The sequence below is a fragment of the Oryzias melastigma genome, linkage group LG19 (genome assembly GCF_002922805.2).
Source record: "Oryzias melastigma strain HK-1 linkage group LG19, ASM292280v2, whole genome shotgun sequence".
Classification (NCBI taxonomy): Eukaryota; Metazoa; Chordata; class Actinopteri; order Beloniformes; family Adrianichthyidae; genus Oryzias; species Oryzias melastigma.
In genome coordinates, this window is record NC_050530.1 from 1,622,521 (window position 1) to 1,637,968 (window position 15,448).

Sequence of the window (15,448 nt, forward strand, 5' to 3'; positions counted from 1 at the left end):
CTAAAGTTATGTAACAAATCAAGAATTACAAACACACAAATTTAAAGTTAGACACAAATCAAGAAATTACAAACACAAATCTAAAGTTACGTAACAAATCAAGAATTACAAACGCACAAATTCAAAGTAACACACAAATCAAGAATTAGACACGCACAAATCCACAGTGATGCACAAATTAAGAGCTACACACACGAATCCAAAGTCAAATCAAAAACTACAAACACACAAATAGCAAGTTATGCGCAAATCAAGAATTAAGCACACAAATCCAAAGTTACACACAAATCAAGAAATTACAAACACACAAATCTAAAGTTATGCAACAAATCAAAAATGAAACACGCACAAATCCAAAATTGTGCACAAATCAAGACCTACACACACACAAAACAAGAACCATAAACGCACAAATCTAAAGTTGCGCACAAAGAAAGAATTACGCATGCAAAAATCCACAGTGACACACAAATCTAAATCGTTGCACAAATCAAGAATTACACACGCACAAATCGTGTGAGTCTTTTTTCTCTCCATAGAGAATCTCTTTCTGTAAGATGTGCTACAAGAGAGAATCATCATAAAACATATGATAAATAACTCTTTTTACATGTTTATATTCATCTAAATGTAATTAAACAAACATGTGAATGTTCATTAGGATGTGAAGAAGTACTTTTGATAGTTTTTTTCTACTTTTAAGAAATTGTTTATTCAGTAAACGGTTCATTTTCATTTCAGGACAACACTACGCTGCTAGTCAACATGTTTCTATTAACATGATGCATTTTTGTTGCGACAGGAGATCACGTTGTGTTGATGAGGAAAAATAAAGAGTAATTCACCAGAAATTCAGCAGAACCCTAATAAACCAAGGCTGCTCCAGAACCTGGTTCTTCCGGACCGCACTCACCTCTCCTGAGAGACCCCGTTCACCGTCATGGCGTACAGAAGCCCACATTTCCTAACTCTGTCGCCTCCATCACCGCCTCACGACCTCGACCCAAACTGATCCCAATGACAGGAACATGCACAAGAAGAGCCTCAACAGAAGGGATTTCTGCGACGTGGATCTGGCTTCTGCAGCGAACATCCGAATGAGCTCCACGGGGGACTTCCACGTCTATGAACATTTCCTGAACTTGTCACCGGCGGGTTTTCCACCGTCTGCTGTGTTTGGAGGAGTGTGTGAACGCAGCAGCAGCTGGCGGGATTCCCAGATTCCCTCCTCATGAAGGATGGGGGCCATCAAGATGAACGCTAAACCTCCTCACTTTGAGAGGACGTCCGAACAAAAACCAGCAGAAGACCTTCAGGCATGACGGAACAGAACCTCCACACAACTCACCTGAACAACAGACCTGTGATTAGGAGCAGCAATGAGGACAAAAGCTCGTTTATCGCTTAACAAACAGCAACTTCACACGCAAAACGAGTCATGGAGCGCGTTCCTCGGCTCCTTAAAACATCGTAATTAGACTCAAGTAGTGATTTATGTCGTCGTCTGCAGAGGAGACACCACAGCTCTAAAGTAAACCCCTCACAAACACACACAAAGACCAGGTCAGAAACAAAAACTCAGTCTTAGCTTTATGTTGATAAGTCTGTTTACTGTGTTAAACTGGCCTGCAGCTTTTGTGTCTTTCAAAACAAAAGCTTAAGCCTAAAAAGTAACATTAATGCAAACACAGATTGAGTGTCTTTATCGAAGAATTACATTAAAAATGTTCTAAATACTCTCAGATTGTGTGTTTATGGGCACAACAATAAACACGCCATCACTGGCAACGCCAAAAAGAACAAGGAAATGTCTTGAAAGGAATTAAAAATATATTTCTGCAAAAAATGTTCCTTAAATTTTAAAGAAAACCAACCTGAAACGTTCTTTCTAGAACTCCTGTATGGAGAGAAAATAGACTCACCTGGATTTGTGTGCATGATTTTTGATTTGTGCATAACTTTGGATTCGTGTGTAATTCTTGATTTATAACTTATAAAATACATTCTGAACATAAGTACAAAAATTAAGAAATAAAAAAAAAATACATAAGCATTCTAGAAGTATTTAAAGGCATCATTTACGTACGAATCTTGGAGACGTGAAAAGTCTCACATCAGATTTGTGCGAAATTGTGTTTTTTGTGAACGTAACAAGCACAACTTTTAGAGATTTATGTGGTAGTTAGTTTCAAGCTGTTGTAATTTTGAGTTGTAATTGTGTCAATTACATTTTGTTCTTTTTTAATCTTGTAATTTTGGTAAATTTGAATACACAACTACAAGTATACAAAGTTATGCTCACAATGTATTGTGTGAGTTACAAATCAAGACCTACACATAAATCCAAAGTTACACATAAATCCAAAATTACACACACAAATCTAAAATTACGCACACATATCCGAAGTTACACATAAATCAAGAATTATGCGCCCACAAATCCAAAATAATGCACAAATCAAGACATACAAACGCACAAATTCAGAGTTACACACAAATAAAAAATGTACACACACGCACTACTCCGAAGTTACACACAAATCAAGAATTACACACACAAAGTCAAAGTAATGCACTATTACAAAGTTACGTCCAAGTCAAGACTTACAAACGCAAAAATCCAAAGTTACACAAAAATCCAAAATTATGCACGCACAAATTTAGCTACTCACAAAACTAGAATTACGCACAAAATAAGAATTACGGCCACAAATCCAAAGTTACGCAGAATCAAGAAATACTCATGCACAAATTAAAAGTATTGTACAAAACAAGCATTACGCACACAAATTCAAAGTTACACATAAATCACTACCTACGCACACAAATCAGGATGAGTCTATTTTATCTCCATACTCCTTCATTGAGAGAATTTGAACAAACTGTTAAAGTCAGCAGAGAAAGGAGGAAGAGACAGTTTTCATGCAAGACCCTCAAGTACATCCATGCTGCTGCAATCTGAGGCTATTTCTGTTGAAACTGTTTCATTTAAATTTAATAAATTATAACTATTTAACGTTGAGGCTGCCGCGATTACGCAACTAATCAATCAACTATTAAACTAATCAACTATTAAAATAGCCCACGACTAAGTTAATAGTTGATTAGGCGTTACTTTATGTTATAAGGAGTTAGAGTGTAGTAAAGTTGAAAGTTATAACAGCATTCTGCTAGCTTTTTGGACTATTTTGGCATTTATTCATGTTTTTTAGGCTGTTTAATTAAGCAAATACTTCAGCTACATGCTAGCTATTTTGGCTAATTTAAGATTTTTTTTCATTTTTTTAGGATATTTTGAAGTTTAGCTAAGATTTAAGATACATGTTAGCTATTTTGGCTAATTTAAGATTTTTTTCAATTGTTTGGCTATTTTGAAGTTTAGCTATTTTTTCAGCTACATGCTAGTTTTTTTGGCTAATCTAAGTTTTTTTTTTTTCTTTTTTTAGGCTAATTTGGCATTTACCTAATATTTTAGAAGGCCATCAGATACATCATTTTCAGCTATCAACTTCAGCATTTCTAGCTCTCAATTTCAGCATCTTCCACTATCAGCACTAGCATCCTCAGCAGTCAAATTCAGCTTACAGCATTCACACTAACACGATCGTAGGTAATGATATATATCTAGTTTATACATAGTTTAAAGCTAATGATGGTTAAGATGTGTGTTTGCACATGACCTGATTAGTCACCTAATTGTAAAAATTAACCAGTGATTAGTCGACTATTAAAATAATTTGTGACAGTACTATATAACAAAAACATTTAGTAAATTATCAAACGTAGAAGAAAACCCCAAATTCTGAAACTGATCAATGCTGTCATGTTGATGACTGAATGTGATGGTTCTGAAGTTACTTATGACACGACTCCTGAAAGAGTCGGAGCGCTCCTGTACCTGATGATCTGTTTGGGGATAGACGACCGCCGTCTGGACTGTAATTTGGGGACACAGGACCGCCTTCGGCTGGTTGACACCCTCCTCAGGCACCTCTGGCCTTTGGGAGGAACCGTGTTGAGGCGGTCAAAGTGTACCCTTCTCTCACCACTAACACAAGAGGAGTGGAGGATGGGAAAGGAAAGAAAGAAAGAAAGGCAGAACCAAAGATGCAGAGAGGAAACAGAAAGTTAATCTGTGCGGAGTTTAGTTAGCAGGTTGTTGGAAAAAGAAGGAAATAGTTTGGGACTGACTTCTTGATGGACTGTTTGAGGGGGGGCATCCTCTCCAGAGGAGGTTTGAGGTAGTTGTTGGAGCTTTCCAAGACCGCCGTGCGGGTCTGAGGATTCTCCCCCGGCATGCTGACGCTGCGCATACGCTTTACCGGCTGCAACACACACAAGAACCTCGGTAAACAAACACCGAGGATCTTAGGTTTTTCTCTTGTTTCTCCACAGTACCTGGTTGGGTGGGGGCGTGTCGTCCGGGGTGAGCTGGATGGTCGGGATGTCCAGTTTGAGCCACGGAGGTTTCTTCCTCTGCAGGCTGCTGTTCCTGCTGCCCGTCTCCTCCATGCTCGGTACTCCTCCGTTACGCCTGCCGGTTGACAAACACATTGGAGAGTAGGACAAATCTGTGAGCGGTCCAAAGGGAACTCAAGTCCTAAACTGGTCCAGAACGTACTTGGAGAACAGGAAGTGAAATGGTAAATGGCGTTTTCTTGTATTTTTCTACCTTCCTCGACAGCACAACCTCACTCCTAATTCGTCATGGGGGGCCGCCTCCGCGCCACTTTTTGGGTATCCCCCAACTCGTCATTTTTTGATGCCCCATTAACTTCCCCAGCTTCTGGGTCGGGAGCCGGTACCATTCTGAGGGCTGCTTGGTACCGGACCACAGACTAGAAAAAACTGCATACGCCAATCAGGGGTCCCCAATCTTCAGGACGCAGACTGGACCAGTACCCTAACCTTAATCCAGTACCGGTTCTGTGTCTGTTACCAGGTCCCAATGGTTGGGGACCCCTGTTTTAATGTGAACGGCAAGCATGCAAAAAAATGACGAGTTGGGGGACACCCAAAACATCAACAAATGGTGCCGAGGGGGCCCGAACCGCATGTCCTTATGTGACGACTCGGGGGTGAGAATGCGTGGTCCTCAAAGGTCCAAAGCTCTTTACAGTCACAGTCCCATCACACACTGACTGTGGCTACACTGCCAAACACTGGCGCCAACCTGTAACCACCAGAGCCAAAGTGGGGTTCAGTGTCTCGCCCAAGGACACTTCGACTGTTCGACACATGTTCACGCAAGGCGGGAATCGAACCTGCTATCATCCGATCAGCAGTTGACCGCCCTACATACCGCTGCACTCTGGTTATGAAAGTTACTTCATATCTGAGTCAATAGAAATTACATGCGGAGTTCCCCAAGGCTCCATCCTGGAGCCACTTCTATTTTATCTATTGGCCTATAAAGAACAACCGTAGCTATGCGGATGACACACAGATATATATCACAATAACAGCAGCAGACGGAGGCCCTGTCCAGGCTCATGATAATACATGGAGAACGTTATTGACTAATAGCTTATTTTAGCTCAACAACTAAGATTATTGTCACTTGTGCGACTGAGTTTGACACCCCTGTTCTAGAGGAAGACCAAAGATGGAGTGAATGAAGCCATGAAGGTGTTAGAGGATGGAGTAGATAGGGTTAAATTAAGGAAGATTGAATTAACCTTTATTTAACCAGCTACTGAAGTCACAATCTCTTCCAAGGCAATCTCTTTTTCACAGTTAATCTCTGTTTTTGTCGTAAATCTAAACACAAACTTCTGCTAAAGCAAACATTTCTCTCCAAATTCTGCTAGTTAACCTTTTTTTCATCCTATTTTCTATTTTAAAGATTTGATGTCCTCTTCTAACGGTTAGCATGTAGACACAAAAATATACCCACACATGTAAATATGCTTTTAGTTAGTAAAAAAACAGTAAATTGAGAATAAAAACAGCCAAGAGACTGCGACTGTTTAAAGGCGATCTGTAAACAAAGTTTGGAGCGACCACCGGCGACGCGCTCCTGTGTAAATCTGCTGAGTCATGCTGTGGCGTACACGCATGTGAACTTTTTGATCCACACAGAAGAATATTATAAAACATGAGAAATTAAGATTAATTATGTTCTTTGTATTGGTGTAAATTTAAACCTTTTTCATTTGTATTCTGATTTTTTTAGAAACTTAATTTCAAAATTAAAGTTTTTCCCCTTGAGTGCTTTATTTATTAGATGGTGATACTCAAAGAAAGAAATGCTTTGTCATGTTAATTCTATAAACATATTTTGGTTCTTGTTGAGAAATCAGAGAAAAGACGACTAGCAGCTGAACTCCATTTGCTTTTGTCTTCATCTACATCTGGATCTCTTCATCTCTTTAGTTTTCATGACAGGAAGATTAAGAGCGATAATCTCTGAGCTGCAGGTCACATGACTTCATCCCCCAGACTCGTATCAGCTCTGATTGGATAATTCACACAGCATCCTCCCCTGAAAACAGGAAGTGTCGACAGAAAATCCAAGTGAAACTTTTGATGAAATCTAAGATATATTTAAATTAAGGGGCATGTTTTAAAATGTCATCAAATTGAACAAAAGTGTCACTTTTGGACACCAAACAGGCCAAAATTCTGTGGTTTTAGACAAAGAAAAACAGTTAAATAAAATGATTTTGTACAAATTAATCATCTTGTCTGAGGATTTTTTAAGGTTCAGTTTCTTTTTCCTCTCAAAGCAAACAAAGATCTTGGTTCAATGCTTTAAGTTTACCTAAATATTTCCCCCAATTAAGACAAACGCTGCGTTGGATTAAAGATCTAATCTGATCATCTTTAGATCTGATTTTCAAGAGATCTTTTGATTAGGATTATGCTCTTTTCAAAATAAAAAAATGGTGTAAAAAAAACAATGGACAGATCAACCCCTCTTTGCTCTTATTTTCTTTCTAAAAATGTTTTTTAGCTTTTACAAACTTTTTTTTGCCTAAATTTATTTTTTTTGCATTTACAAACATTTTTGTGCTTTCAAAAAATATGTTTTTGCATTTACAAACTTTTTTTTTTCGCGTTTCCAAAATATTTTTTGCATTTACAAACTTTTTTTTTTGCTTTTCAAAAATATCTTTGCGATCGTAGCCCAAATGTTTTAGATGCGTTGTGTCTCATCTCACTTTCACCCCATCTTTGGTTTTGCATTGATTTCTGTCTGTTTCTGTATCAAGGCAAAATCAAAGATAGGGCGAAAGTAAGATGAGTTACAACGCATCTAAAAATGTTTGTGCTGCAAATGCAAAAATATTTTTTGAAAGAATCTATGCATTTTTTGAAAAAAAAAAAATATTTTTATTTGCAAATTAGGAATTTTTATTCTCAATACTTTACATTTTGTTTGCAATTTAAAAAATGTGGACCTCAAAACTGTGACTTTTGCTTGCAATATAATATGGTGGCACATAAATCGTTCCATATCTAACAGGAAGTTCTTATCCGAGCCACAAAGTTCTGACAGAAATCAGGTTCTAACACAGTTAAACTTTAGATCGTAGGTTTCCAGAAACAACAAAGATCAACACAAAGCAGCCTTTGAGGAGCCGTACTCCAGATCTCTGAAGGACCTCAGTTGAATTTACTCTCTGAAATGTTTAGGCAGGTTTGAGATGTTAATATTACCGAGACTCGCCGGTTCTAAACAAAACAGGATGATTGATGGTATTTACTTCAACCGTCCACGCTCTAAATATCGCCGCTGATAAGTACTTTTTCCAGGAATGGAAGAAAAGTTACAGTCAAAGAGATCAAACCGAGACTGTTTCTAAAATAAAATAATTTTTACAATTTAGAAAAGGTCATTAAGCTAAAATTGTTTCCTCCTTAAAAGATCTAAAAAAACTGAGACCATCTCCTCATGAAAAAGTCCATCTGCTCCCTCAAGAAGCACAAATCTCCATTTCTGTGTGATGTAACAAACATCACGCAGATTAAACGTGAATTATGCTTTTACCCCCCCCCCCAGATGTTACAGTCCAAACACTGCGGCTCATTTCCTCCCGTTTGCTGTTGTGTTCCTGTAATCTGCTTCACTAATGAATGATTAGCAGCGGGGGGGCTGCGTTCATGAGCGCAAATATGAGGGAATCGTATTTAAAGGAGTATCTTCACCAACTCATCGTCAGCTGCTAATAAGATCCTAAAGAGGGAATGTCTCTGCAGTTTCAGAATATGCTGAGTCGACAAAAGCTGTTCGTAAGTAATGGGATTATTTGGTTATTCACTTTACTGTTAATCCACAAACAAGATGCTGCTGAAACTGTGTCACTTCAAAATATCGTATCGAGTAAAGCGGTGTCAAACTCAATCGCACAAGGGGCCAAAATCCAAAACACATTTTAGGTCGCGGACTGAACAGGAAAAACATTTATTGAAGACTCTAAAACTACTTTTTTAAAATTAAAAAAAGTTACTTATTAACACAGTTTTGAACTAGATATACAGCATATAGATATACCAGCAATAATGCTAGTGTGAATGCTGCAAGCTGGAATTGGCCGCTAAAGATGCTAATTCTGATAGCTGAAAAAGCTGAAATTGATAGTTAAAAAAGCTGAAACTAATAGCTGAAAACGCTGAAGTTGATAGCCAACTAAAATATTAGCTAAATGCCAAATTAACCTAAAAGACTAAAAACAAAAAACAAAATTAGATTTGCCAAAACAGCTAGCATTTAGCAGAAAAAACAGATAAACTTCACAAAATCCTAAAAAACTAAAAAAAGCCTAAATTAGCTAAAATGGCTAGCGTTTAAATATCATCCTAACTCCAAAACAGCCCAAAAAAACTTAAAAATTAAAGCCTTGATTAGCCAAACAGCTAGCGTGTAGCTGAAATATTAGCTAAACTTCAAAACAAATCTTTGTAAATGCCAAAATAGTCCAAAATGCCAGTTTTAAACTTTAAAACTGTAACTTTTTAACATAATTATGAAAAATAAAAAGGCAGGAATATCATTAGACAATAAATCTTAAATAACTTTCAATATTTTACTCTCCATAAAACTTAAGTTTGTCAAAATTATACAAGTTAATGTGCGCAACATAACATCGGGTCAATAATTAGCAACAAAAATTAACACAAAAAACACAAAAGTGCAGCCCAAAAAATCTGTACCACCCCCTTCCAAAAAGTATCTCAAAAAGTATACAAAAAACACAAAAAATGCATGAAATACACAAAATAATAAACTCTCAAATATTTAGCAGAGAAACCTAAAAATGTAAACAGAAAAATATAAAAAAAATTAGCACAAAAAAACACAATAATTAGCATGAGCAACTCAAATAATGACCACAAAAATACCAAAAATTAACACAAAAAGTAGCCCAAAAAGCATTTCAAAAGTTAGCCTGAAAAACGCATAAAAACAGCACAAAACAATTACTACGAAATTAGAATAAAAAACACATCCCTTTGATCCCTTACATGGTGCTTTAACAGAAAAATGGGGCTAAAAATCTCAGAAAAAGCTCGTTTTTATGTGTTATTCAGCAGGACTGTGGTGAGCGTGCGCTCGTACCAAAGGGACGCCCTGACTGACAGACAGACATGGCGTCCGACTGTCAGTCATCACCTCATCGCACACTTGTTACAGTGATCCGGCGCTGAACTCCCACTGACCCAAATGCCGCCTACCGGCGTCCTGAACTGATCCTTCGTTCCAACGTTTGACAATCTGCCTGATGGCTTTTCTCCTGCAAAGTTCAGGGACTCCTAATCTCAGCAGCTGTCCAATCGCGGAGCTTCTCTGAGGCCGGACCTCTAAATTAAAACAACAAAGCGGAGCTGACAGGTTAAAGTTCACACAGGAACGGTTAGGTCACAGTCGACTCTTGTTTCACGTTATTATTCTGTATCGTATCAAAGCAAAAATGAAGAAATATTAGAGTTAATGTGTGTTTCTCTGAGTTTTTAGTTTATTTTTTCGTTTTTATATGATGAGAAACCTCCTGTTGAAGTTAATAAAACGTGGGAAATAAAAAAGTTATGCAAAGAGAAAAAAAATCTGCAAATCTGACTAAAGCGAGTGACGCCAGAGGATTAGAGAAATCCCCGTCCACATCTCTGGAATCAGCTCAAATCTTGATCATTTGGTCTTTTTGGGGCGAGTGGGTGGGGGGGATAATCCTGAGCTGCACGGACAGCCGAGACAGTAACTGCAACCATTACAAGTCCGTCAGCTTAGCCACAAAACAATGTGGCGCGTCGCTCGCCATCCACACTCCACGGGACGGAGGGAAGGCCGCCGCCGCCGCGTACAAGTTTAAGATTAAACCAGAACAAGTCATGGCAGCTGAGTTTAATATAAATGCAGCAGATTCTGCAGAATTGATGCAAAATATTCACTTTTTTACATCAGAGACAAAAAAGCTCCGCCCACTTCCTTTTTATTAAGTTATAAAAAAGCTATTAGACTTAAAGATCACAACTGAGAACACGCCGCGTTTCACTTCAACTCATGAAACCACGCTGTTCATTTGAGTACGTGCACGAGTAACGTGTGCAGACGGACCATCTCATAAAAACAAAATATTTGACAAAAAATGTGAGTTTTGTGGTTTAAGACAATCGTACTGCAGCATCTTTAGGCTGCATGAGCTCAGACCATTGTTCTTAAACCAGTGCATCATGGGAAATGATGCATTTTCACCTAATTGGTCTAAAAATCCATCATCATTTCCAGGATATCCGCTCTGTGTTCATCCAGGTTTCAACATGACTGATTAAAGGGAAACCAAACAGGGAAGTTGGAGGCTGACTCCATTCTCAGCCCAGATTTGAAAAATGCCAAAAAGGGGGCGGGGCTAGTGGATTGAGCAGCGGGGGTGTGGCTTAGAATTTTTGATTGACAGGTTAGCTTTATGTAGCTCTAACACTAGAAGGTGCAGTGTTTGCACTATTTACAGCTTTGTATAAGATGAGATAATAAAAATGTAAATATATAAAATTATCAATCATTTTCTAAGCTTTAATTGCTTTGTGAAAATCGGTTTAAAAATGAGGAAGCTAGCCTGATTTTTGTGGTTTATGTCTGAATGTCTTACATTGGAACAGCTTATGCGACTTAATGCATAGAAATGGCTCCTGCGCGTCTCTGAAAATGCAGCTAGCATCATAGTTAATAAAAGCTAACAAATTAAAAAAACAATCCTGAGTAAAATGTTTATTGCAAATCCATCACCAGAACGGAGTTCCCCGGGTTTAATGCCAATTGCACTAAACTTCTGTTCCCTAACTTTCAAGTCCACTGGAAAGTTGTGTAAGCTAGTAGGCTACAAACATGCTAAAGCTAACAACCAACCGTTACAGAATCAAAAATGGGTGGGGAGCATAATGACATGAAACTTCTGGGAATTAAACCATAAAAAAATAAATAAAATAAAAATGCCAAAATAGTCCAAAAAGCTAACAGAATGGCAATTTTTAAAACTTTAAAACAACAACATACATTTTTTTACAAAAAAAAATGTAAAATAATGAAATATAAATAATAAAATAAATAAAATAAAAAAAAACTAGCATGTTGCTTAAATACTAGCTAAACTCCAAAATAGCCCAAATTCTTTTATTAGATAGATTTTTTAAAACATTAGCATGTTGCTAAAATGTTAGCTAAACTCCAAATTAGCATAAAAACCCCAGAAGATGCCAAATTAGCAAACAAAAAAGTGAGCTTGTTCCTTAAATTCTAGCTAAACTCCAAAACAGCCTAGAATTCCTCAGTAAACTAAATTAGTCAAAAATGTTTGTATGTTGCTAAAATAAGAGCTAAATTAGCCTAAAAAACCTCAGTAGATAACAAAATAGCCAAAAATGTTACCATGTGGCTTAAATATTAGCTAAACTCCAAATTAGCATAAAAAACTTCAGTAGATGCTAAATTAGCAAATGAAAAAAAGCTAGCTTGTTGCTTAAATACTGGCTAAATTCCAAAATAGCCCAAATTCTTTTATTAGATAGATTTTTTAAAACATTAGCATGTTGCTAAAATATTAGCTGAACTCCAAATTAGCATAAAAAACCTCAGTAGATGCTAAATTAGCAAAAGAAAAAAAGCTAGCTTGTTGTTTAAATACTAGCTAAATTCCAAAATAGCCTAAAATTCCTCAGTAAACTAAATAAGTCAAAAACATTATCCTGCTGTTAGAATAGAAGCTAAACTCCAAATTAGCCTATAAAAACTTTAGTAGATAAAAATTAGCCAAAAATGTTACCATGTTTCTAAAAAATCAGCTAAACTCCAAATTAGCATAAAAAACCTCAGTAGATGCTAAATTGGCAAAAGAAAAAAGAGCTAGCTTGTTGCTTAAATACTGGCTAAATTCAAAAACAGCCTAAAATTCCCCAGTTAAGTAAATTAGCCAAAAACGTTTGCATGTTGCTAAAATAGAAGTTAAATTAGTCTATTAAAACCTCAGTGGATACAAATTAGCCAAAAATGTATGTTGCTAAAATATTAGCTAAACTCCCAATTTGCATAAAAACCTCAGTAGATGCTAAATTAGCAAAGGAAAAAAACTGGCTTGTTGCTTAAATACTGGCTAAATTCAAAAACAGCCTAAAATTATCCAGTTAACAAAATAATTCAAAAACATTAGCCTGTTGCTAAAATAGAAGCTAAACTCCAAATTAGCCTACCGTATAAAAACTTTAGTAGATAAAAATTAGCCAAAAACGATAGCCCGTTGCTAAAATAGAAGGTAGATTAGCCTACTAAAACCTCAGTAGATAAAAATTAGCCAAAAATGTTACCATGTTTCTAAAAAATCAGCTAAACTCCAAATTAGCATAAAAAACCTCAGTAGATGCTAAATTAGCAAAGGAAAAAAACTGGCTTGTTGCTTAAATACTGGCTAAATTCCAAAACAGGCTAAAATTCCCCAGTTAACAAAATAAGTCAAAAACATTAGCCTGTTGCTAAAATAGAAGCTAAACTCCCATTTTTTTTTAAATTACTATAAAAGATGAAAACATAGCCCAGGAATATATTTAAAGGCTTGTTGATAATTTACTATAAATGTTGAAATTTGAAGACTCTCATTCATTTCCTGTGGGGCATATTTTGCTCAATATTTCCAAAACTATAAAGTTTATAAATATCAAAAATACCAGCAGTAACGTCCTGAACGTTTTGACACCAAGATTACTGAAATCACTGAAAGTGTGATTGAGTTTCTACATGCTGAAAACGTACGGAAAGGAGCAGGAGAATCACTTGTGTGAATGCTTAAGCAATCACACAAAAAGTGAAAACGTCCGCAGGGCATCTGCAGAACCAAACCAGTTTCCAGCCCGCCCGCTTTCCTGCAACAAAACCAGCAACTGCTCGCTTGTGAAAGCACCAGCCAAAAAATAAAAAAGTAAAATAAATACACCTGCTACTGTTCAACGCCGCAAACCTGTTCAAACACGCCGACAGCAGAAGGAGCTGCAAAGCAACCACACGTTCAGGCCCACAAAACGGCTTATGCATGCTGTCAACTTCCTGTTTCCAGCTGAGCTCGTGTGTCTGTTACCACACTTTCAGGTGGCATTAAAGCAAATCAAGAAATTCACTTTTCTTTGAAAAAAAGAGGCTCTCAGAACAGTTTTTCAAGTTTTACCACTTTAACTGAGTTAAATATAAAGTAATTCCTCACATAATAATCAAAATGAGTCATATAGAAGTAAAACATAAAGTACATTTTGTTGTTTTCATCAGCTTTATCTAACTTGATTAGGGTTTAATCCGAATAAACTCAGTGACAAATATTTTTCAAGAGAAACCTTAAATAATAATCATCAAAAACACAACATAAAAATGTCTAAAAGAGTTTGAACAGGTATAAAGAAATATAAAAAGTAATGTGATTTTCTGTAAAAAAGAAAAAAGTTTGTAATCCAACTTATCAATGATAATTTTCTTTAAAAAATGTCACTTTTTGGATGGATTTCGTGCATGTGGAGGGTATAATTTTGAATAAAAACGTTTTAATATAAAAAAAAATATAAAGTTTACGAAGTACTTTTATTGTAAATATGAGTCTATTGCCATCTTTTAGGACTTTCTTTAGTATTTCAAAGGGGAAATGTCGTGCGTGGATGATGGATCAGGAGGTTGGACCCTGATGGGGATGCTGGCAGCTGGGAGGTCGGTGGGGGCGCCCCGCCCCGGTGGTCCTCCGTGATCGTTCTTACCTTCAAACTGCGACGGAAAGTCTCTCCGGGACTGGAAGGGTCCACGGCGGTCACTCCATGAGCTGCCTCGGCGCGTAAAACCTCCGTTCTTCTCCGCTTTTCGAGCGCATTTGGGTTTCCGCGGAGCTCCGTTCTCCCACCGACGCAGCCGCTGCAGGCTGGGGGCTCCGCACCGCCCCCTCTGGTGAAGCGCCGCAACTGCAGCCGGGTACGCTTACCCCGGAAACTGAATAACAAACAATTTCTGTTAGGAAACGGTTTAAATGAACTAAAATAGCTATTTGAGACGATTATCAGTAACTGTACCAAGTCATTTATTTATTATTACAAAAAATAAATATGTTTGAAGTTTATATAGTCAAAAACAATCACCTCCTGGTCTAAGACAGAGGTTATAGGTCAAGTAAAGAAAGGTAAATTTATCACAGTTTTTATCCTATTGCAATAAATATCATAAACATTAATAAATAACACGTTTTATTAAGGAACTAAATTGAATTGGGACATGAAACCCTCTGGGGAGATTTGGAAAGTGTCTCTCCAGAAGTCCATAAATCTTCAATTTGTGCCAAACAGCTGATTCAGTGTAAAATTACCCATCATGCATCACTGGTTCTGGTCATTTCTCTTTCCAGAGAGACATTTTTAGATCTTTTTGTGGAAAATAACTTATTGTAAGAATTTGCAGTCCTATTGGTTTTTGCTTTGTACATGATTTTTGTGGATTTAGATTTTCTTCTTTTTTTACTTGAACAGTTTGTTAGAAAAATAAATTTAAAACTGTAGGTACTAAAACGCTTTTTTTTATCACAATTATATGTACAATTTTTACACTATTATTACTCAAATCTGAACCATTTGAACACATTTTATTATTTTAAGTTATTCTTTTAATGACTAATACACATCTTAGCAGTTGTAAATTAAATCATTGTTTTTAATGACTAAATGCAACGTTATTATTTATTAGTTGTTTTGTATTTTTTTTAGTAATGCACTCACCAAAAATCACTTATTAAAATTCTTTATACACATTACAATCATGAATTCTGTTATACACGTGACAAATATACGTTTCTGTACACGTGATATTTATAAGTTTTGGTATTTGTACAATTATAAATTCTGTTGTACACATGAAAGTGATATATTCTGTTGAAGAAGGGACAATTCTGAATTTTGCTGCACAATTTAGGGTTCGGTGTTTATAATAATTTCCAGAATAAAT

General features: G+C 36.6%; 1 protein-coding gene across 11 annotated transcripts in view; it reads right to left on the reverse strand.

Annotated features, from left to right (window-relative positions):
- The window catches only part of rhbdf1b (rhomboid 5 homolog 1b (Drosophila)), a 28,662-nt gene extending 14,271 nt beyond the window's left edge, over nucleotides 1-14,391 (reverse strand). For 6 of the 11 annotated variants that reach the window (XM_036217206.1, XM_036217204.1, XM_024285533.2 and 3 more), the window contains exons 1-4: nucleotides 14,221-14,391; nucleotides 4,399-4,534; nucleotides 4,192-4,325; nucleotides 3,899-4,048 (exon numbers count right to left, since the gene is read on the reverse strand). In XM_036217206.1, coding sequence (XP_036073099.1) covers nucleotides 3,899-4,048; nucleotides 4,192-4,325; nucleotides 4,399-4,512 — 398 coding nt within the window. In that variant the 5' untranslated portion in view covers nucleotides 4,513-4,534; nucleotides 14,221-14,391. Of the gene's footprint in view, nucleotides 1-913; nucleotides 1,672-3,898; nucleotides 4,049-4,191; nucleotides 4,326-4,398; nucleotides 4,535-14,220 lie in introns of those variants that run through there. The other 5 variants (XM_036217208.1, XM_036217209.1, XM_036217207.1 and 2 more) reach the window with 2 other exon arrangements.
- Between the last annotated feature and the right edge of the window lie 1,057 nt (nucleotides 14,392-15,448).